The sequence below is a fragment of the Ranitomeya variabilis genome, chromosome 5 (assembly GCF_051348905.1).
Source record: "Ranitomeya variabilis isolate aRanVar5 chromosome 5, aRanVar5.hap1, whole genome shotgun sequence".
Classification (NCBI taxonomy): domain Eukaryota; kingdom Metazoa; phylum Chordata; class Amphibia; order Anura; family Dendrobatidae; genus Ranitomeya; species Ranitomeya variabilis.
Genome location: NC_135236.1, coordinates 224,996,368 through 225,021,258, shown reverse-complemented (window position 1 = coordinate 225,021,258; position 24,891 = coordinate 224,996,368). Strand labels below are relative to the sequence as shown.

At 43.8% G+C, this 24,891-nt stretch overlaps 1 protein-coding gene across 8 annotated transcripts in view; it reads right to left on the bottom strand.

Moving 5' to 3' along the window:
* RNF111 (ring finger protein 111) overlaps window positions 1–24,891 on the bottom strand; it is a 58,093-nt gene that overhangs the window by 15,987 nt on the left and 17,215 nt on the right. For 4 of the 8 annotated variants that reach the window (XM_077263850.1, XM_077263854.1, XM_077263856.1 and 1 more), the window contains exons 2-10: window positions 18,846–19,732; window positions 16,593–16,722; window positions 12,377–12,540; window positions 12,039–12,221; window positions 8,462–8,781; window positions 7,863–8,112; window positions 6,884–7,253; window positions 6,669–6,794; window positions 3,196–3,322 (exon numbers count right to left, since the gene is read on the bottom strand). In XM_077263850.1, the coding sequence (XP_077119965.1) occupies window positions 3,196–3,322; window positions 6,669–6,794; window positions 6,884–7,253; window positions 7,863–8,112; window positions 8,462–8,781; window positions 12,039–12,221; window positions 12,377–12,540; window positions 16,593–16,722; window positions 18,846–19,662 (2,487 nt within the window). In that variant the 5' untranslated portion in view covers window positions 19,663–19,732. Of the gene's footprint in view, window positions 1–3,195; window positions 3,323–6,668; window positions 6,795–6,883; window positions 7,254–7,862; window positions 8,113–8,461; window positions 8,782–12,038; window positions 12,222–12,376; window positions 12,541–16,592; window positions 16,723–18,833; window positions 19,733–24,891 lie in introns of all 8 variants that reach the window. The other 4 variants (XM_077263855.1, XM_077263853.1, XM_077263849.1 and 1 more) reach the window with 1 other exon arrangement.

Genomic DNA, 24,891 nt, shown 5'->3' with positions numbered 1-24,891 from the left:
TGTTTTGGAGGTACCATATTTCCCCACTGCATTCATACTATTAACCCTTTCCAAGCCTCATTAGGGGCAGCCAGACACATTACCCCAGTAGTGTCCGGGTATATTCATTTGTTTACTTATTTTGCACCCTGTTGTTGTAATTTGTTTGCACTTTATTTATCTCTATAGAGGATTATTGCTTACCACTGCTTTACAAGTGCACCTTGTCACTAAATCTCATTATGTACGTATGCTTAGCTTATACTGTAATTATGGATGCAATATAATTATTCTATTGATATCCATCCACTTTTTGAGCCCAGTGTTTTGCTTGTTTTTTTCTGTATACATGTCCAAAACACTTCCTTTCAAAATTTTTAAGTGTACATATCATTAAAATGTTTTTTTTTTATGCATTACTATGTTTTGAGGACTTCTTTTTGCTCTACATAGATGTCTGGTGTTATGAAGGTCCTCCGATTTAATGATTTAGGGCATTTTTTTTGTTTCTAAAACATGCTGCTCTCAGATTCCATGGCAAAAACCTGATGCCAGATTCCCTTCAAGACATCATTTCCCCAGCCATAATGTACAAATGACTTACTCACTTTACTCATCACTTACATATAAAAACAATGTCACAAACAACACTATATTAGAAAACTGCATAGAAGCAAACCCACAGGCCAAAAGAACTGGAATCTACCCTGCTTACAGGAGACAATCGAACTTCTTTTATACCATTACCTAAGCATTCCTTTAATAAAAATTAGAAGCCCAATATATATTGATAAAAAGGTAAGCAAAAAACCCAAGAGATGAATAGAAACATTGTTCTACCACAAGTCTGAATACTGCAGCATTATACACACAGCACTAGCCTTCATCTTCTGAAAAACTACTAACAAGTTACTGTAGAATTAAGAAAAAAAAAAGTCAGCATTGACCAATCTTATTTTACAGACTTGGGTTAAGCTCAAACAAGTGCAACGATTTCTACAAGAATACATTTTACGCTATGGCTGCTCTAAGGTTAGACATGTGCAATTTGGTTCTATTCACTGACCAAACTCATACCGTGTAAAAGTTTGGGCACCCCTGGTCAAACTTACTGTTATTGTGAACAGCAAGTTGAAGATGAAATGATCTCTAAAGGGGGCTAAAGTTAAAGATGACATTTTTTCTTTGTATTTTATGAAAAAAAAAAAGAAGAAAAAAAATATATAATATTTTACAATTTAGAAATTACAAAAAGGAAAAATGGGCCAATACAAAAGTTTGGGCACCCTTGGAAATGTGTGTGCTCAGATAACTTTGATCAAGGTTTCAGACTTCATAAAAACCCAGCCTCCTCTAACCTTGTGCCAAAAAACAGCAGCCATGGGTTCTTCTAAGCAGCTGCCTGGCACTATGAAAACAGTGGAGGCCCACAAAGCAGGAGAAGACTGTAAGAAGATAGCAAAGTGTTTTCAAACTGCCCTTTCCTCAGTTCGAAATGTATTTAAGAAATGGCAGTTACCATGAACAGTAGAGGTGAAGATAAGGTCTGGAAGATGAAGAAAAATTTCAGTGAGCTGCTTGCAGGATTGCAGAAAAGGCAAATCAGAACCTCCGCTCGACTGCAAAAGACCTTCAAAAAGATTTAGCAGACTCTGGAGTTGTGGTACATTGTTCTACTGTTCAGAGACACCTGCACAAATATGGCCTTTATGGAAGAGTCATTAGAAGAAAACCTATCCTGTGTCTTCAGCATAAAATTCAGTCAGAAGTATGCAAAAGAATGTCTAAACAAGCCCGATGCATTTTGGAAACAAGGCCTGCGGACCAATGAGGGTAAAATAGAACTCTTTGGCCACAATGATCAATGGTATGTGTGGAGAAAAAAGGGCACAGAATTTCAGGAACATCTCGACAGAAGAACGGAATTCAATTAAATTTCAACAAAATCATGATGGAAACAATCTGTTAAAAAAAATTAAAAAAAAGCTGAAGTTGAAAAGAGGAAGACTTCTACAAATGGATAATGATCCTAAACACACGTCAAAATCCACAATAGACTATCTCAAAAGATGATGTGAACATCGAAAAACTGTGGCCAGACATCAAAATAGTTCATGCAAGATGACCCCGGAATCTCACAGAACTGTAACAATTTTCCAAGGGAGAATGGCTGAAAATCCCACAAGCAAAAAAAAAAAAAGGGGGGGGGGGGGGGGAAGGTTTAACTAGGTGCTAATCATGAGCCCATTTTCCTTTTCGTAATTTTTGAAATGTAAAAAGTAAACCTTTTTTGCCTAAAATACAAAAGGAATTGTGTCATCTTTAATTTTAGGCCTTTTAGAGATCATTTTTAACTTGCTAAACTGTTCACAACAACTGGAATTTTGACCAAAGGTGCCCAAACTTTTACATGCCGGTGTACATTTCAATGAATCCAACGATGATGTGGACGGACAGCACAAGGATGTTTTATACATGGGCACGTGGATTTGGCCATGTAATGTTGACAGCATATGTCATGACCAACTGAGCCGTCTCGTTCCTTGATGGCCATCACACATTGACATACACATGGCAATGGTATAGCTAAACAACAATGAATCTATGCCCATGACATTGTTGACATACTGCTCTCCTATTGGTCCAATACAAAAGTATTACTAAAGTAGTCTTAACATTATTCTTCGCACAAATCACATACATCTGGAGAAAGCGAGTTGTGGCCTTCATTTTCTCCAGATGTATATGATGCATCCGAAGAAGGGGAGAGTGACACTAGAGAAGATTGGCCACAGGGACTGCGAGACAATGTTACACAATCCCTGGGAGACACCGTGTTGACGCCTCATGAACAGCTCGGGAAATGGAGTATGAAAGGGTTATTTTACAAGAAGGAAAGATGGGGACTTAGAAGGTGCTGTCCGGGTAGTGGACAACTTCATTAACAAGTAAATTGCAAAGTTGCTTGTTTTGACATGTAAGCTGCAATTTTTCCCCATTTATGATGCTGAGAAAACTCCTTTAAAACAAATATATGTCAAATTTAATTTCCTAGGTGAAAAACAGTAGTAATAGTATTAGCCTGAGGATACAGGACCATTTACAAGCATGACACAGAAATGCAGTACATAGGAAGTCTGACAGAAGCTGTAAGTTTGATGTATAAAGCACCTAATAATTCTTGCATTATATATACCCACAGTGAACAGATCTTACCATTAAGGGGAGGGCTCCGAGCTGTAAGTGGTGAAGCCTCGGAGGAGTATGGTAGTGAGATAAGTGGGGATGTAAGGGACTGGTTTGGTAGGGTGCTCCAGTCACTCCAGTTTCAATTGCTATCTCCCTGCAGGATTTAAATAGAAGAAATCCATTTATGTCCTTGGTACCATAAACTGTGAAATAGGACCACAACATCACATCTGTGTGCACATACTACAATTAGTCTAAAAATACATAAATGAGGACACATCTCCAGGTCAAAAGTGGCCAGTTTTTGACCAGATTTTATTTATTTTCGATGAACCCCAGTCTCTCAGAAGAAGAAAAAAAAAAAAAAAAGTTAAAAAAGTAGGTAAAGTGCTCCAGGAGTGTCAAAGCACCTCCCAAGCCATTGCCCTCCAGGCTCTATACCCTACCCAGCTACACATCTCCTCTTCTTGACTGACAGCTCACTGGTTTGGCTACAAAGTCAGAGCTGTCAGTCAATCCTTCTGACAGACTCCCTTTAATTTCACATGTTCCTGTCCTCAGGACTAGAGATGAGCGAATATGTTCGGGTCCCTTCTTATTCAGTAAGGTATAGCGCTTACCTAATAAGCTGCAGAGGGAACCAGGATACCTGGATCGCTATGGCTGATCAGCTGTCCGGCTCCGCAGCTGCATGTGTGGTGGCTGTGTCACTGTCACAGCACATGCATGGAGAGCCTGTTGGTTGGGCTGGCCATGCATGTGTTGTAACTGTCACTCGGCCACGACACATGCAGCTGAGGAGGCAAACAGCTGATCAGCCGTAGCGATCCAGGTAGCTGGGTTCCCTCTGCAGCTTATTAGGTAAGCGCTATACCTTACTGTATAAGGAGGGAGCAGAACATATTCACTCATCTCTACTCAGGACACCTACAGCAGATTTTACCAAATATATTCTTAGGCCACATTCACACAATCAGTATTTCACACCAGTATTTGTAAGCCAAAACCAGGCTAGAAAACCAATGAAAGTGTACAATAGAAACATGTCACCACTTCTGCATTTTTTTCAAAGTCTCCAGTTTTAGGCTTTCAAATACTGACCAAAATACTGTGGTGTGAACGTGGCCTAATGGGTGAAAGCCACAAAGAAAAATTTGGAACATAATCAGATTTCTTTGGCAGCATCTAGATGAGTAACAGGTCATCCACTTTTGTGTAATTGTACAAGGCCCGTGTTCAGGTTGCAATACCCAGAACGACCACCAGGTTTCCAGGCAGAGACAACTTCCTCATAGGCATATATGACTAATGTGGAGTTCAAAGGGAGTTTGGTCTTACTCTTCTGCATGACTGCCAAAATAATCAGATGTTTTTAATAATTTGTTGAAAATACCCATTCAAAGTTCATTTGTCTGTCTCATTTAAAACCCTAACATGAGGCAAACAAAAGATCTAAATAAGGGAAACAACTCTGTATTAATGAAGTCTGAAGAGAAGTAAAATATTGGGTTCTTTCCCCGGTCAGAGTTGCTGACAGTTATAAAATGGCAAGCTATCTTACTGTCCGATTTTCAAGATCAACTAAATCTGTGGAATTATGGAGAGAAGGTCAAATGTAAAAAAGGAGACCACCCCACCCCCCCAAAAAAAAGCCCACCTCCACAAGTTTATCAAAATAATTATTTTAAACGCGAGTGGAACATGTTGATACATTTTACATACAGGATTAGTGGCTTATTGCCCAATACTATGCGTCAATGCACTTGAAGCAGTCTCAAGTCAAGGACCCTCCCGATGCACTCAGCCTTATTTGCCTATGGCTTCTATACTAACTTATGCATTACTGACACACGGATCTTCACAAAAAGTTATTATTCGTGGGAGTACAAGCACCTATGCAGCTGTAGCCATACCACTCCTTTTTAACAGGTTCCCCCTTAACCCCCTAAGATTAGAGTCAACTTTTGAATTCTCAAAAAGCCATAACTTTCTGTAAATATATACCATTTTGTGAAATTCGTGACCAAAAAAAAAAAAAAAAGAATTTTTTTTTTACTATTTTCTTTACAACATCATCAACCTTATGGGATAAACAATTGTTAGAATCTTGATAGATCGATCTTTTATGGATGCTCTTAAGGTACCGTCACATTAAGCGACGCTGCAGCGATAATCGACAACGATGCTGATCGCTGCAGCGTCGCTGTGTGGTCGCTGGAGAGCTGTCACACAGACCGCTCTCCAGCGACCAACGATGCCGAGGTCCCCGGGTAACCATCGGGTTACTAAGCGCAGGGCCGCGCTTAGTAACCCGATATTTACCCTGGTTACCATTGTAAAAGTAAGAAAAACACAGTACATACTCACCTTCTGATGTCCGTCAGGTCCCTAGCCGTCTGCTTCCCGCACTGACTGTGAGCGCCGGCCGTAAAGTAAAAGCAGAGCACAGCGGTGACGTCACCGCTGTGCTGTGCTTTACGGCCGGCCGGCGCTCACAGTCAGTGCGGGAAGCAGACGGCTAGGGACCTGGCGGACATCAGAGGGTGAGTATGTACTGTGTTTTTCTTACTTTTACAATGGTAACCAGGGTAAATATCGGGTTACTAAGCGCGGCCCTGCGCTTAGTAACCCGATGGTTACCATTGTAAAACATTGCTGGCATCGTTGCTTTTGCTGTGAAACACGACGATACACGCCGATCTGACGACCAAATAAAGTTCTGGACTTTCAGCAACGACCAGCGCTATCACAGCAGGATCCAGATCGCTGCTGCGTGTCAAACACAACGAGATCGCTATCCAGGACGCTGCAACGTCACGGATCGCTATCGTTATCGTTGCAAAGTCGTTTAGTGTGAAGGTACCTTTACACCAAATGTGGTTTTTTTGCATTGTGTGTTTAACAGGGAACAATGAGGTGATTCATATTTTAAAGGCTTTTTTTCTAAAAAAAATAAATAAAAAATAATCTATCTACACACACACACATATGGGGAACTTAAACTTGCGTCCGTTTGAGCACCTCTACCATGTACTGCAGTGCTATAGTATTGAGACATGTAGAAATAAAAAATCTGAACCTGTGGCTTGATGTCACAGAATAAACACAAGAGGCACCCGGCAGCCGCGGTAATTCATCAGTACCCCACAATTGCGTTGCGAGAAGTAGGCGGTGGTTATGCATGCAATGGGCCCCAAATGAACACGCAGGTAAGGATCGTGGCATTTAAATGGTGTGGTCATTGATTGACATCAGCAGTCACTAGGTTAATATCGCTAGTGCCAAGTGCTGCCGTTAGAGGAAATGCCAGCTACAATCACACAGCCACCACCTGCCCTGTGTGGATCAGGCTCAGCTCCTGAGCCTACACCCCACCCAGATATGCTCCTAGACACATCAGCCATGGAGTGTTAAGGCGATAGTGAATTTCCATTTCTGCTCTGCGTAGACATAATCCCACAGTTTTATAAGCCTGTACACCTCATATTCAGACTACTTACCAAGCTGACCGTTCAGAAGCTTGCCTGGGAAGAGAAGACATGGTTTGTGGCACATGAATATGGCGTCCATGGCCATAGTTTGGATGCATTCTGTGCGGATGTGGAGGTGGACGTTCATGGGCACGTCTAGAAAGCAGACCAAAATAAAATAAAATGAGAAGCTTACCAGTAAAGTAGGCATATTAAAAGAATATGAAACTATAAAACTGGCTTACGTTGGATGTTGTATCAGGCGTCGCCTTTGAACTTCCATTCTCTGGATAACTTCATGAGGGTGTAGCCTCTGTGTTGCAGGTGCTGTTGCAGTCATATGATGGGCCATGGACTGATGAGAGGTGGTAAGATGCTGAGGCAATTGGGCAGTAGCACTTGTAAAGTGATGGGATGGTGGCGGTGGAGGAACAGGATGTGTGGACGAAAGGCTAGGGAGTGATGGATGGAAAGGGGGCACTGCGTGAGCAATCACATAGTCCATCTGAGGAGGCGGTGGAGGGGGTGGTGGCGGCGGTAGCTGGGGAGGAGGATTGGCATGTGAATGAGGACAGGCAGAGGTTTGATGGTGGAGAGGTCTTGAAAGGGATGCATCTGCAAAAATGAAAACAATAAGATTTGCATTAAACAAAGTGCACACCCTTCTAGAGTAAGTATTATTCTAATGGAATCTAATGGAAACATGACTCCTAGCAAACCAGTACCAAGTATATCCAAGTAGATAGAATGCATCTGAGAAAAGATGCTTGAAAGGAAGACAAATCAAGGAGAAAAATCAAATCAAAGATTATGGAAACTGCAATGGTGTCTACAAGCTTATCTTTTGTTAGGGTATGTTCATGAGATCATTGTTTCTAGAGAGGAGCGGGTCACCTCTCACCGCCAGTCCATGGTACAAAGTCAGAAGTCTCTGTCTGCACAGATAATACTTTTCAGTCCGGCTAAACATAAGCTGAGCCTGGGATCCTGGAGGCTAAGAGAATGTATGCAGCTCCTGTCAATGGCCAGAGACTACTGACCTGAACCACGGACAAGGAACCTATGCCAGCTCGTGGCTGGTGTACATTTCCTTTACCTGGTGCAGGCCATCCCACAGTATCTATTTTTGACTTTGGTAGAAAAAGCTTAAGAAAGTTTAGCAAGACAAGAAAAAAAGTAAACAGTAGGTCTGCAAAACCAGCAGTCAAAGCATTCAATACCTACATGGGGCATGCATAAAATGCCGACAGGAGGAGAGAGAAGTCTGGGGAGGCGGTTGTGTCTGAGCCACCAAGCTAGGTCCATAGCCATCAATAGCCATAGTTTGGGCTGTATTGGCAGTCGACTGATGTCCATAAACTGAAGATCGTGAAGATGAACCAGGACAGCAAGGGTCAAAAGCAGAGGTGCTATGAAAGCTAACACTTCCATGGCTTCTTATACCATTATTGCTCAGATCCACAGGCAAGGCTTGCTGTAACATGAATGGTATAGATAAGAACAAAGTTCTGAGTCTGCAGAGGCAGGAAATAAAAATCTACCTGCATAGTATAACAAATAAATAATATATAAATAGGTTCTAAGTCTACAGCATTGAAAGGTAGTGATAGAAAAGAAAAACAAACAAACACACTAGACAACTTTCCTAGTGCTGTAACAATAACAATGCTATTTTACATAAACAGTAGGTTCTATTATATTTGGAAAGTTACCATCTTCTATATAATTTTAGCCATTCTTCCATTATTCAAATCACATCTAATATTGAAATAGAGAACAGACCAAAAGAAATTGAACCGTATGATAATCTTGAGGATTCTTACCGGGTCGTGGTACGAGGATGAAGAGCCGCCCGCTGCTCCACAAGGTGGGGGCACAGGGGCATTTCTTTCCACGGGACAGTGTGCATCCGTGAAGGAGGGAGACAAGGGAACGGAGGGGTGAGAACCGAGATGGTGGTGGTGATGGTGATGTGGAAAGTGGTGACTGTGCGTTGGATAACAGCTTGAATGAGTATGTCCTAGGACGTGGGGATTCTGAGATGAACCACCACAGGGAGAATGCTCTGGGCAACAAGATGGTAATCGTGGCATTGCTGGGGGGCCACCATCAGCAGTTGTGCCAGTAGTCCTTCTGGTCTCATCTACAAAATGGAATTACAATATAAAAGTCAAAGCTAATTCTCTATAGCATCTCACACTGCATTGAAATTTGTCACTTAGAGACATTTATTTATTATGTACAGACAACTTTAGCCTGGCTCAAAAAACTGATTGCAACTGGATCAGTTTTTAACATTGAAGTCTATGAAAAACGGATCCATTAACTAGCCATCAGTTTTCATTCTATTTGAAATGGATCGCTTTTGTGTTAGCTGGATGACCGTTCACATGTACAGTAGTCAGCTTTTGGAAATCGGCTTGCAAAGATACCAGATTGCGGCTGGATCCACTTCAAAAAGATGATTATTGGACACTAGACTGTGGCCCGATACTAATGCATCAGGTATTCTAGAATATGCATGTCCCCGTAGTATATGGACAATGATGATTCCAGAATTTGCGGCATACTGTGCCCATCGCTGATTGGTCGAGGCAACCTTTATGACATCGTCGCCATGCTGTGCCCGTCGCTGATTGGTCGAGGCCACCAGGCCTCGACCAATCAGAGACGCGGGATTTCCAGGACAGAAGGAAAAACCCTTAGACAAATATATATATATATATATATATACACAGATCCAGCAGGCAAAAAAACAGATTGTAAAATAGGAGAAAAGCAGAAGGCTATTTGATGTATTTTCCATAGACTTCAATAGGGGTGGGCAACCGACCACACCCAGATCCCTTTAAAATCAGTTTCTCTAGTAGTTCTCTATAAAAAGAACAAACAAACAAAAAAAGAAATCTATATATCCGCTGCCTCGGAGTAACCTTCGACTCTGCCCTGTCCTTCAAACCGCACATCCAAGCTCTTTCCACCTCCTGTCGCCTCCAGCTCAAAAATATCTCCTACTCTACTAAAATGCTTGTGCATGCCCTCATCATCTCCCGCCTTGACTACTGCAACATCCTTTTCTGCGGCCTCTCTGCTAACACCCTTGCACCTCTCCAGTCCATCCTTAACTCTGCTGCCCAACTAATCCATCGCTCTCCTCGCTACTCCCCCGCTTCCCCCCTCTGCAAATCTCTTCACTGGCTCCCATTCCCTCAGCGTATCCAGTTCAAATTACTAATACTGACCTACAAGGCCATCCATAACCTGTCTCCTCCATATATCTCTGAACTAATCTCCATATATCTTCCCTCACGTAATCTCCGGTCCTCCCAAGACCTCCTTCTCTCCTCCACACTTATTCGCTCCTCATCCAATCGCCTCCAAGACTTCTCCCGAATATCCCCCATCCTCTGGAATTCTCTGCCCCAACACGTCCGGTTATCCACCACATTCAGATCCTTCAGACAGAACCTGAAAACCCACCTCTTCAGGAAAGCCTACAGCCTGCACTGACCCCGCTGCCTCCTCATCACTACTGGAGTTATCGCCTCACCAACACCGGAGCTCCTGAAACCCCCCAACCTACTGTCTCCTTCCCCATAATCCTGCAGAATACAAGCCCGCAAGGGTCCTCGCCCCTCTGTATCAGTCTGTCATTGTAAGTTTGTCTACTGTAAGTGATATCTGTAACTTGTATGTAACCCCTTCTCATGTACAGCACCATGGAAACAATGAAAATATATATATATATATATATATATATATATATATATATATATATATATATATATATATATATATATATATATATATATATATATATATATATATATTATATATATATATATATAGAAAAAGCAAAAGAAGGCAGCACTCCAAACACTTCTCAAGGTGAAGAAAGTAGGATTTATTCAGCCCACATCTCTGTGCGACGTTTCGGCTCACACTGAGCCTTTTTCAAGCTTCTCATAGACAGTCTTCTCAGAGAACACAGGGGCCCTCTCTCAAGATTCAGTGCCAAAGAGAACAGGACCAACCCTTTGTTTCCTTGGAGTGGAAAGCTACTAAAAATGTTTAAACTCAGGTGCCCCTCTATCGAAAATGAATGTGATTGCTGAATTAATGCAATTATGAACATTAAATAGTAAGGGAATATGGCTGTCCAACGCTCTACACATACGCTCAGCTAAGCCGTGCGTATGGAAGTGTTCTAAACCGGGAGAAGGGAATATTCCGCTGTCAGACATCCTAAGGATCCTAACCTCTACCCCAGTCCTGCCAACAGCTAATGGTATAGCCACATTAACAAGCCCATCACAGAAAGCACAGATGTAATCCAGTAATTAGATGGTTTACATGTGCACAAATCGCCTTTCATACATTTCCCTGGAGACTTTCCTGAAAAGATCTAGTCGGTGCTATAAGTCGAAGTCCATCTGGCAGCTTCGTAGTTAGTTGTTCAGGCACGAGTGCTCACTGCACACAAGGATCAGAGTAAGGACATATAGAAGGATTTCTAACATCCAAGATAACTGATATATGAAGTGACGCCCACAACTTTGGATCTGGCACATCCCAAGGAGATGGCTACAGCAGGAAACCGGTTGTTGGCTTCATGGTTCTCAGGCATGTAGAAAGAATCTGGTACATTCTGTACAGTAGATTAGCTACTCAGCCACTAGGCGTTAGGTCTCAGTGCAAAGATCACTTAATAGAAGTAGTTCTCATTAAGGTGGTTATGAAGCCCCCGCTGCACTTGGAGTGCATTACTAATACTTGGACTGGTCAATATTCATGTAGTTCAGGGAGGAAAGTGTAACTTACCTACATGTGGATAGCTGTAACCTCCCTGCTCAGTCCTGGCACCCAGAGGTGGCATTCAGTGACCAGTCAGTCTGACCCCCCTACTGAGTACCAGGGGCAGTAGGCTAGCGATTCTCTACCCTTTACCCTATGATGAACCATTTCCCACACATTCACCCCACTCCGTGGGAAAATGTCATATGACAGAAGTGAGGAGCAGAAGCGCAAGGAGCCTGAACTGGAGCAGGTTTGCAGATAAAAGCAGTGTTCAGATTGGCTGCATTCAGCAACATAGTACACGGTCACAGTAAGTTAAGGGTTAATATACAGAGAATGACCATCTGGAGGGGGTCACAACACAATCTACATTTAAATGTGTATATTAAGACCCCTGCATAGGTTTTGAGCTACAATTCATGAAGAATTACATTCCCAATTGGAAAAACTACTAAACGCTACTATACGCTGCCCGATAACAGTGGAGCTCTCACACGGCTTTTTGGGGTCTGTTCTATATCTCAGATTGTTAACCATTAAAAATAAATAAATAAATAATGCTACGCCAGTATAGAATCCAATACTGCTGGGCAGGAAACTTACCTGCAGTCACACCTGTTGTACTGTTACTTGGTGGGACAGCAGGAGCATCGGGAATCGATGTCTGACCCACCAAGGGTCCAGAAACAGCATCAGAGGCCGGCTCTGAGGTAGACGAGTCACTGGAAACAGTGCTGACAGGCTGAGACTCTGTTCTGCCAGAGGTAGTTGGCACAACTGTAGGATCTGTGTTATAAAAACAATGTATACATACATTAGACACACACCCTACATGTATATAGAAGCCCATAGCCGTCCTGCAAAGCCATCAGTGGTCACCAACATATGCATTCGGAACCTGGGATTTTGACTCGCCATCTACACAGGCAGGGTACACATACCATCTTCATCTACAGTAAGGTCCACAACTTCAGTTGCATTTTGCCTGAGAGGCTGAATCACAGTGGAAACTCTACTGCGACTCCGGTGCTCCTGGGACCTTCCAGATTGTGAACTTGAACTTTGGCCCCAATGAGATCGAGAGTGTCCTAGTGAGGAGCGAGACCTATGGGGAAAGCAAAGTGGCCGATGTTAAATATGTAGAGCTAAGGTGTTGTGAATGAAGAGGTAGTGAATCGCTTAGACACGCTAAATGGATGTAGATCTCTAGTGTGACGCAGAGTACGGCAGCTGCTAAGAGCTGACCAATAACAGCATTTAGAGTGCAGACTTATCGCATGGCCTTCTGCTCGCTCACAGACACTAGACAGGATTTTGAAACACAGTCCAAAAAATATTTTAAAAGGCAAAAATTACCTCCAAACTAGATATAACACCTACCTTAAATAAATAGATGTTTAGGGGAAAGAGGGTCCATTTTAAAAGATCATTTAAAAGATTACATTTTTAATGAATTGTATTAAAAAACGTAATTTTTCAAGAAGGTAGAACATATAGTAGCATGCTGACAATCAAATGAATGCATCCGGTGTAGAGCTTTCATAAGGGGCAAAGTGGAGTGTTCAATCCAAATGGCTGAACATATGACTGTAGATTCGACCCCCCAAATCACAATCAAACTGCATGGTTGCCCATAGCCCAATTATAAAGTGCATGTACATAATTTACAGAGCTAATGACATGATTGATATGTAGCTGGAGCAGGAAGAGGGTGCAGGAAGAAACTAAACCAATGTACCAAGAAAGAAAAAAACGCAAGAACAGGAGTGGGGTAACAATTCTTCAAATTTGAAAGAACTGCTGGAGAGTCAAGAACAATAATAGTCTATTTCCTGCAGTCACAGAGAATGAACGGAGCAGAAGTGCATTATCTCAAAAAGCAGTATTATCAGGTTGTTTTTATTTACATTTTTTAAGTCTCGCACTTTTGTTTTTATTTCTTTATTTCTTAAGGGTGGTGAAATTATGCAAGTCAAGTCTGTTTTGTAGTTAGATCATTTACCCGTCGATTACAATTCATATTTTGACAGATCGGACTTACTTATACGGACACAGAGGACGAAGATGGTGGTGACGGGTACCGTTAACATGTCCCTGGCTGCCATAACTACCCATTGGTTACGATGTTAGTGGAAGTTGGTCACCGTTGGCATTGCCACCAACAATGATTCACAGGGGCATTGAAGTGCTTTAACTACAGCTATTGAAGCTTGCCGCGGCCGCCGTAGTTCCAGCTATTGAAGCTCGCCATGGCCAATGTAGTTCCAGCTATTGAAGCTCGCCGCGGCCAATGTGGATCCAGCTATTGAAGCTCGCCGCGGCCAATGTGGATCCAGCTATTGAAGCTCGCCGCGGCCAATGTGGATCCAGCTATTGAAGCTCGCCGCGGCCAATGTGGATCCAGCTATTGAAGCTCGCCGCGGCCAATGTGGATCCAGCTATTGAAGCTCGCCGCGGCCAATGTGGATCTAGCTATTGAAGCTCGCCGCGGCTAATGTGGATCCAGCTATTGAAGCTTGCCGCGGCCGCTGTCGTTCCAGCTATTGAGGCTCGCCATGGCCAATGTAGTTCCAGCTATTGAAGCTCGCCGCGGCCAATGTGGATCCAGCTATTGAAGCTCGCCGCGGCCAATGTGGATCCAGCTATTGAAGCTCGCCGCGGCCAATGTGGATCCAGCTATTGAAGCTCGCCGCGGCCAATGTGGATCCAGCTATTGAAGCTCGCCGCGGCCAATGTGGATCCAGCTATTGAAGCTCGCCGCGGCCAATGTGGATCCAGCTATTGAAGCTCGCCGCGGCCGCTGTCGTTCCAGCTATTGAGGCTCGCCATGGCCAATGTAGTTCCAGCTATTGAAGCTCGCCGCGGCCAATGTGGATCCAGCTATTGAAGCTCGCCGCGGCCAATGTGGATCCAGCTATTGAAGCTCGCCGCGGCCAATGTGGATCCAGCTATTGAAGCTTGCCGCGGCCAATGTGGATCCAGCTATTGAAGCTCGCCGCGGCCGCTGTCGTTCCAGCTATTGAAGCTCGCTGCGGCCGCTGTCGTTCCAGCTATTGAAGCTCGCTGCGGCCCCTGTCGTTCCAGCTATTGAAGCTCGCCATGGCCAATGTAGTTCCAGCTATTGAAGCTCGCCGCGGCCAATGTGGATCCAGCTATTGAAGCTCGCCGCGGCTAATGTGGATCCAGCTATTGAAGCTCGCCGCGGCCAATGTGGATCCAGCTATTGAAGCTCGCCGCGGCCCATGTGGATCCAGCTATTGAAGCTCGCCGCGGCCACTGTCGTTCCAGCTATTGAAGCTCGCCGCGGCCGCTGTAGTTCCAGCTATTGAAGCTCGCCGCGGCCAATGTTGTTCCAGCTATTGATGCTCGCCATGGCCGCTGTAGTTACAGCTATTGAAGCTCGCCGCGGCCAATGTGGTTCCAGCTATTGAAGCTCGCCGCGGCCAATGTTGTTCCAGCTATTGATGCTCGCCATGGCCGCTGTAGTTACAGCTATTGAAGCTCGCCGCGGCCGCTGTCGTTCCAGCTATTGAAGCTCGCCATGGCCAATGTAGTTCCAGCTATTGAAGATCGCCGCGGCCAATGTGGATCCAGCTATTGAAGCTCGCCATGGCCAATGTAGTTCCAGCTATTGAAGCTCGCCGCGGCCAATGTTGTTCCAGCTATTGAAGCTCGCCATGGCCAATGTAGTTACAGCTATTGAAGCTCGCTGTGGCCGCTGTAGTTACAGGCAGATGTCTGCTACATTTTACAGCTGGTACGTTATTAGCTCAGCCCCAGAGTCCCCTCCATATATGAAGATCATATTATAAGATGCATTATTGCATCTTATGTCGGTAAAGGGTTAATCAGAGGACTTAGGACCACGGACATACAATCAATTATGGTCCCAGAAATCAGGCACTTATTACCTATGAGTTCATCTTGGGCTAACCCCTTTAATGTGGCGGACAGCATTTAGACAGCATAATCATTAAAAACCAAACGTCCTCAGTGTCTGATCTATATCATAACCGAAAGAACAGGACATCTTCCCTTGTGATAAATATGTAATAAAGGCAGCATCTCAATGCTTAGTCCTCACATCAGCGTAGGTCGGGGTCGTCCTGATCAGGCACAAAGCCATCCATTTCTCCCAGCATTGAGAGCAGCTGTAGAATGTAGCACACATTTATAGTGCTCAGCAGCAAATGGGTTAAATGCTTTCATTTAATTTGCTTTGTGTGTGAAACTGCAGAGCAAGCAAATTCAGGAGCCTGCGGAGACTGCTCCAAGTGCCCGTGACACCAGAGCAAGTCCCAATTATCGGAGCCTCTTCCATCTCACACTGAAAACAGATGAATGTTTAATAGCGCCTGGAGATCGCGGATAGCTCGGCACGCGGCAGGGCATGCTCTAGTAAAATGGCAAGCCTTGTAGTGACAGCCCGGCCTCTGGCTGGCCCCATATCTCACAAGGCCATCTTAGAATTATTTCACAGGCATGCAAGGATTTACCGATTCCTCATTTCTCACAACGCTGGGTTGTACCATTCCTCTTGAACATTTATGAGAAAATTGACAACTAAGCAATACCATTTTCCTTGTAAAAAGCCGTGTGACCACATACGGATTTAGCCGATTGGGTAGAATTATGTATAGGAACACATCCACAACTGGAAATAGTGATTTTGTATAGCCTTTTTAGGGGGAAATAGGAATGGTAACACTATTGTCAATTTATTCACCTCTATCCAGGAGAAATAATCAAGGACTAATGTGACATATTGAGAAACAGATAGAACTGACATGTGAGGAGGAAGAAGAGCGACTGCTCCTCTCCGAGACGGACGGACATGGTCATGTTACTACTCCTCGGTTAGGCACTTTCCAACCATAGCTTTAGTCGCACTATTTCCTTTATGGTCATTGGAGCACATTAGGGTTTTTTTCTTTATGGATCTTAACCAAGGTTCTCCAGGTTTCTGTTTTGTTTTTGGAAAGTCCAATAGTCTAACAAGTTACTCTATTTTGTTCCAGTACACACAAAAAAAGAAGCTTAATGGAGGCATAAGATTGATGAAATTAACAGAGTTCGATAACAAAAACAGTAAGATTTTATGCACAGCACACAAACACTACACCTATAGCTCACATATTTGGTAGTAAAGGCTCAAACCTGTAGGATTCTCCGACTGTCACTATCTCCACTTCACTGTCAGTTGAGGTGACGTTGATTTCTTCATTGTTGCCAGGGACTTGGGGTGTGGATGAAGCCTCAATGACTACAACGTCCTCATCAATGCTACCTGAGAAGTTAAAAGAGGCAGGTATGAATATAGAAACTGTTACATTATCTTCTGGTAACCGCATAACCAAGTGTAAGAAAAAAACAACTTCGTTTTCAAGTTACTCATTCAAATTGGGCCGTTTAAAAACATGGCACCCCCTTTAATGTTGCCCAAGCCCATCTCTAGGCTGGCAGGTTATATTTTTCAGGACTCCCCATTATCAAATACAGGGATGCCCATTAGCCCTGAAGCATCAGACTGGCACGGATGTGGGGGAGCACTGGTAGGTGGGGATTGTTGGTCATTACTTCATCTAACATAACAAGCACTCCAGGCACATCAGGCACGGTGGTACAGCCAGCGCACACTGCCATTAGTATGCTCTTCCCTTAGCCCCGCTCTAGGTACTGCACTTTCTAGATCCAGTACACATGTACAGGATTTACCATACGCTTCGGACACGCCAGAAAGAAGATGACGAGATGAAGTTTCTAGTGCTTGCATCCTCCCATAAACAACATCCTTCTACTGGAGCACTTTATTCGTGGACGGGCGAGAGACCCAGTGGTGGCACATACTGAATATATACATCTATTTTAAGCGAGAGGGGCTGCCCCACAATCACCCTTCAGAGGACATTTGATAAGAGTCTGCTCACTGGTGGTTCCGGTGATCATGAAAACAGGCGTCCCGAGTCCCCCATTTGAATGAGAAGTGAGAAACTAATGGAAATAGCTTAATTAAAAAAAAATCTGGTGTTAACTTACTTTATTTAAAAAGGGATTGTCCAATTTTGCCATCTTTTTCTTGCTTAAATATATGTACATTTTGCTAAAACTAATTTTTTCTGCGCTGTATTTCTGGCTGTGTAATGAGTTAACTCAGAATCAGTCAGTGAGCCTCTTCTGATGATCCAATGGGAGAGCATCTAACTACTTTCAGCAGATTTATGACCACAGACCACATGAAAGACCAAAGAGAAATGATTTTTTCGCCCAATACATGAGTTTAAAGGGGGTGGGAGAGGGATAGTGTGACGTTCTGGGGGTGTCAGCACCGCTTCTCCTGGAGATCGTGTGACATAACAGTCCCTGTAGCCAGTCAGCGCCCGCATCACTCTCCCTGCCTTTGGACAAACTCGCATGGAGAGAGTGAAGCGGCCGCTGACTGACTGCAGGAGCCGCGCAACAATGTCACGAGATCACTGGGAATTAAACACCAGCACCGGAAGGGGGGTAAGAGTGCTAGTATTTTTACTGGGGGCACCAATGGGATTCAGAAGGGGTAGTCCAAGAAGTTCACAAACCCTTTAAGCTCTACTCCTCCAGCTGATGGGAAACTGTGCTCCAGTGCAGTGCTAAGTGAAGCAAAGAGCATGCCTCCCATAGAGAGCAAGGGGAAACGCAGACAATGGCAGCAGTCTGCACTAGACCACAAGGGATGCTGAAATTAAAGTCTTTAAGGAATTTTATAAAATGCAGGCAGGGGGAAAAAATACACATTTTTTTATTATGGGGAAAGAAATCAGTTAAAATGTGATGCTCAGGTCACACCAATCATGTGGATAGGAGATGTGCATGTCCGCTGTAACTAGACCTGGCGGGGCACTGGCCATTGCTGTGTCTGTACAGCACAAAGGAATGCGAGATAGTAAACAGCAGTTGTAGAGATCGCAGATTACAGGCTGGCTGCGCTGCTGATTGAAAGCCATTTTACATCATTATACTCACACCATCTGCTCCATCTACAGCCACCCATGGCAACAAACTACTTATTGTCAGGCCCAGGGATCTATTTAGAGCCACTGACAACAACTCTTCATAACCAAGACGATGGGACGGAAAAGAAGAAGGCCTTCACTGCACCATCGTATTTCACATATCGGGCCCAAGACAAAGGAGAGATCATCCTAACATCCTGTACATTACAGTGTGTGTGTGTGTGTGCGTGCGTATCAAAAAATGCAGCATAACTTGTATCTTACTCATGCCAGTCCCTGCCAATTCTGTGCCTGGCGTCCACTGGGCGGCTCTCAGTGACAGCTATTTCAGTAGGTACAGGAAAGGCTGACAACCAGTAAGTATTTTAATTTAATATGACTAATTTAATATAGAAAATGCTAACTTAACTGTACACGCTACCTGAGGGAATTGTTGTACCATTTTGGTGGTTTTCCCCAGGAGACACAAATATGTCTTCTCCTTCAGTGGAAGAACTGGAAGCCGACTCACTGCTGAGGTCATTCTCACTGGAGCTACTGGAACTGGGGAGCAAGGCGTACTTCTGCCTCGCCAGCACTTCCCGCTTCTTTCTTTGCATTAATATCCGCTCTTTCTGCTTTTGCGTCCTCTGAGTTGAACCTTTTTTCATAAACGTCTTCCGATGTACAGGCCTCCTCAAGCTGCTCACCTGATAACAAGGCCTTTTCATAAGCATAGGCACAGAGTCTGAGGGGGGACGAGGCCATTTTTGAGCCCTCGCACTGGGACTTCTGTTTGTAGGATTTACTCCGGCAGGTGAAAAGCGTCGAGGGTTGTCCTTGTCCTCATCAGAAGTCATAGTATCAGAGTCACCAAAATGGGAGCTTGATGAAGGCGAAGAAACACAGTCACTAAAGGAAGAGTCATTGTCATCGTCACTTTGGGGCTCTAGTCTTAGCTCCAGCAGTCTCTGATTTTCTTTCACAGCACAACTTTGGGTGAAGGAGGGACCAGCCTGCTGGCTTTTCCTCTTTTTTCGGACTAGGCCCTTTTCTTGATCTGTGCCACCGCTGTTTAAGTTCCTCTGTTGCTTAGTAGAGTCACCATAACAGTGAGTGAATTCATTACCTACTTTACTTGAGATCATGTCTACGTCTGCTGGGAAGGTCCTTGCTGCCCCCGCACACTTAGGGTTCAGCAATACCCCTTTCAGATTTTCAGGTATCTTTGGTGCATCTGTAGGAACCTCACGCTTCATATCCGCTTATAGATGGTGTTGTCACTCACACAGAACTGACCATGAGTGAACTGGTGAGCCCCACCGCAAGCTGAAAAGAGGAGGAGGAGAAAGATATCAGTACAGCACCCAACACTTGAAGACTTTAAATTAACAGTATGAGAAAAAAAAAAAAAAAGCAGCTTGCCAGTAGTGCCACATATGATTTCACGCATATTTAAACAGACTATATACTCTGGATTCAGCAGAAAACGTATATAAGAAAGGTTACTTCCTTGTGAAATGTACACAGGTGCCCATACACCAAGAAAGCAGGCAGCCAGATGATCGCTCAGCCGGCAGCTCCATTTTTGACTTTCACATATAGACAAATTCTCAATGGGGAGAAGACAATATGCCACTGACAAAAGGTCTAGTCTTCCTTGGAGCTGGTAATTAGGCATGCCGAATAACAACCTTATACCCTTGCCCTGTCAAAGATGGTGGGCCAATTCTGCCAAAATTGGAAGATTCGACTGCTATGCATCTAATGTGTATGGGTGCCATTATCTTCACAAAACAGCTATTTGACCTCTGTCAAAAAAACAGATTTTTAACCCCTGGAAGTAACCAATGAGTTCCTAGTGAATGCCTGCAAGCAGAGTTATTGACAACTGATGAATTGATAAATACACTGGAATCATAAGTCTATTTCTCCCTGATGCTATTGTGTGCACAGACCCTTAGGCTATGTGCACACAGCACGTTTTTGATACTTTTTTTTCTGGGCAGAAATGGGCCAAGAACACTCTGGAATCCTTATGCAAGCTAATATAGTGACAATCCTGAAGTGTTGTGCACATGATCAGCACATTTCCCTAAGTATTTGCAGTGCGTTTTTTTCTGCAGCATGTCCACTCTTTGTGAGTTTCTGCACCCACTGACTTCAATCGAGTCAGTCAAATCTGCAGGTGGAAAAATGTTTGCGGAGTTGCTGAGCTTTCGTTTTGCATTTTACCAGCTTCCTATGGTGTTTCCCGATGTGGTGGTTCTTATCGGTGGTAACGCAACTGCCGGTAAGACAGTCGGTCAGAGAGCTGCGGGGTCATGCTGTAGGATGTCAGCGTGACCCGTGGTAACGCTACCGCCAGTGCGGTCAAATCTGCACTGAAATAAAAAAAACAACGTGTGCACACAGCCTATCAGTCAGTAAATAAAAGTTTAGATATTACCGATGCTGCTGATCCATCAAAATACCACTGTTAAGTCCAAAGTTTCAGCATTAGCAGCGTGCTAACTCAAGTCTATGGGCCCATAGATTCACTTTGACAAAGTCAGTCTGCAGCGCTGGTCATAGAAAAAAACTTTTACATAAGGACAGTAACACCTTAAAGTAAACTTATGGTAATAGATCAGCGACATACAAATCACTTGCCCAACACCCTGCTTTTATGTTGTACTGCAGTCGTGAAAATCAACACAACTGAGCAAAGTGTTAATTGTTCAAAACCCCCAAACACAAAAAACAAAAAAACAAACCACAAATAAGGAACGGAACCTGTACATATGATACAGTGGGGGAAATAAGTATTTGATCCCTTGCTGATTTTCTAAGTTTGCCCACTGATAAAGACATGAACAATCTAATTTTAAGGGTAGGATAATTTTAACATTGTACAGTCACACTGTATAAATTATATACATTTATTTGCATTTTGCAGTGAGAAATGAGTATTTGATCCCCTACCAGCCGTTAGGAGCTTCTAAGGCTATGTGCACACGTTGCGGATTAGGCTTAGGAATTTTCGGTGCGGATTCTGCATCTCTTGGCAGAAAACGCAGGTGTGGATTTGCTGCGTTTTTACCCCTGTGGATTTCTATAATGGAATGGGTACAAAAACGCTGCAGATCCGCAAAAAAGAAGTGACATGCTACTTTTAATCCGCAGCATTTCCGCACGGAATTTTCCACACCATTAGCACAGCATTTTTTTTTTCTATTGATTTACATTGTACTGTAAATCACTTGCGGATCTGCAGCGTTTCTGCATGGCAAAAAACGCTGCAGATCTGCAGGAAATCAGCAACGTGTGCACATGGCCTAACTGGTCTGTAGGAGCCAGAACTCTAAGGCTAAGTGCACACGTTGCAGAATTGCCGCGGAAATTTCCGCGGCAATTCTGCAGCTCCTGCCGCGGGTATATCACATGAGGAATTGGCATGCATATTCCCGCAGATAACTAGCGTTTTGCAAGCATAATTAGATTGCAAAATGCTAGCGTCTTCCAAGCGATCTGTAGCATCGCTTGGAAAACTGATTGACAGGTTGGTCACACTTGCCAAACATAGCGTTTGACAAGTGTGACCAACTTTTTACTATTGATGCTGCCTATGCAGCATCAATAGTAAAAGATAGAATGTTAAAAATAATTTAAAAAAATGGTTATACTCACCTTCCGCAAACAGCCGATCTCCTCAGCGGCTTCCGTTCCTTTAGATGGTGTGTGCAGGACCTTCGATGACGTCACGGTCACGTGACCGCGACGTCATCGCAGGTACTTCACACACACACACCATCTATAGGAACGGAAGCAGCCACGTGCAGCGCTGAGAGGCGGGAAGGCTCCGGGGCCATCAGAGGGTGAGTATATCACAATTTTTTATTTTAACTTTTTTTTTTTTTTTTAAACAATTATATGGTTCCCAGTCCGTGGAGGAGAGTCTCCTCTCCTCCACCCTTGGGTACCAACCGCACATGATCTGCTTACTTTCCGCATAGTGGGCATAGCCCCACGCGGGAAGTAAGCAGATCAATGCATTCCTAGGTGTGCGGAATCCCCGCGATTCCGCAAATTTAATGAACATGCTGCATTTTTTTCTGGAATGCGATTCTGCTCAGGAAAAATGTGCACAAAAAATGCGGATTGCATTCTATTAAATAGGATGCTTAATGTGAGCGTTTTCGCGGTTTTATAGCGAAAAAAAATGCGAAAAATCTGCTACGTGTGCACATAGCCTTAATCAACTTGCTACCTGCAATAAAGACAGCTGTCTTGCAAAGTCACCTTTATAAAAGACTCCTGTCCACAGACTCAATCAGTCAGACTAACCTCTACAACATGGGCAAGACCAAAGAGCTTTATAAGGATGTCAGGGACAAGATCATAGACCTGCACAAAGCTGGAATGGGCTACAAAACCATAAATTAGACGCTGGGTGAGAAGGAGACAACTGTTGGTGCAATAGTAAGAAAATGGAAGAAATACAAAATGACTGTCAAGCGACATTGATCTGAAGCACCATGCAAAATCTCACCTCGTGGGGTATCCTTGATCATGAGGCAGGTGAGAGATCAACCTAAAACTACACGGGGGGGGAAAGTTGTTAATGATCTCAAGATAGCTGTGACCAAAGTCACCAAGAGAACAATTTCTAAGGCTACGTTCACATTTGTGTTGTTGTGTGCTGCGTCGGCGACGCAATGCACAACGCATGCATAACGCAGCGTTGTGACGCATGCGTTCATTTTTTTAACGCAAAAAAAAATTGCTACAGGCAGCGTTCTCTGCGCCCTGATAGTTGCGCCAAAAATGACGCATGCGTCACAAAACGCGAGACAATGCATGTCCATGCGCCCCCCCCCCCATGTTAAATATAGGGGTGCGTGACGCATGCATCGCCGCGGCTGCAAATGTGAACGTAGCCTAATACATTAAGGCGTAAAGGTTTAAAATCCTGCAGTGCCCGCAAGGTCCCCCTGCTCAAGAAGGCGCATGTGCAGGCCCATCTGAAGTTTGCCAATGAACACATGGATGATTCTGTGAGTGATTGGGGGAAGGTGCTCTGGTCAGATGAGACAAAAATTGAGCTCTTTTGTCATTTACTCAACTCAGTGTTTGGAGGAAGAGAAATGCTGCCTATAAACCAAAGAACACTGTCCCCACTGTCAAGCATGAAGGTGGAAACATTGTGTTTTGGGGGTGTTTCTCTGCTAAGGCCACAGGACTACTTCACTACATCAATGGGAGAATGGAAGGAGCCATGTACCGTAAAATCCTGAGTGACAACCTCCTTTTCTTTGCCTGGACATTAAAAATGGGTCATGGAAGGGTCTTCCAGCATGACATATGACACAAAATATACAGCAAAGGCAACAAAGGAGTGGCTCAAAAAGAAGCACATTAAGGTCATGTGCTCTGGTCCTGCTCTTCTGTCTGTCAAACTGGATACAGGCATAACAGAGGTAGGATGACCATTGGACAATGACAGACAACGCATGCAGAGAAATGAGGAAGTTCATCACCTATAGTGCTGGCAGAATGTGGATGAAGAGGAACCACTCACTAAAGTGGATGGCAAGTATCCAGGAACAGACCATGAAAACCAGGATAAATTAGACTGGTATGTGTACCATATGGGCAACAAGACCATGCGGTTTTATTATTATGCTTTTGATTATATAGGGCTATCTTATTCTGCAGCGCTTTACAGACATCATCACTGTCCCCGTTGGGGTTCACAATCTAAATTCCCTATCAATGTCTTTGGAATGTAGGAAGAAACCGGAGACCCAGAAGGAAACCGACGCAAACACAGGGAGAACATACAGACTCCTTGCAGATGTTGTCCTTGGTGGGCCCAGGTCCTTGAGCCCAGGACCCCAGCACAGCAAGGCTGCAGTGCTAACCACTGTCTACAGGTGTTGTGAGGAGGATAGATGCACTTCAAATTAAAAAAAAAAAAAAAAAAAACCCCTGCTTTCTCTTAAATTAATTTTCCTATTCAACAATTAGAGAAAAACCATCATTCCCTTTTGCCAAAGTTCTGATTTCTGGGGCCTGAATCCAGGGATCCATAATCATCTTAAACATATTGTTCAGCAGTTACATATAAGCACTGTCTCATGTATATAGTGAGTACAGGATTCTAGAGAGAAAGGGTTCCTGACAAACTGTAAAGGATATGTTCACACGTCATGTTTCTGTGCTGCACTTATCATAAAAGTAAATTTAAAAAAAAACAAAACAAAAAAAACAAAAAAACAAAAAAAAACTGCAGCGTTTTACCTGCCAAGAAACATTTTTGATGCAGATATTGAAGGAAATACACAAAGTGCGCACATATCCTAAGAGAACAACCATCCATAAAAGGTTCAGGAAGATGTCCCGTGTGTTATACTGGGGGACATACAACATGCGTTACTCCATGACTGTCCATGCATCCTGTGGCTCCATCTTTCTTATATGGTGCAGTTATCATGCACACATTGGAG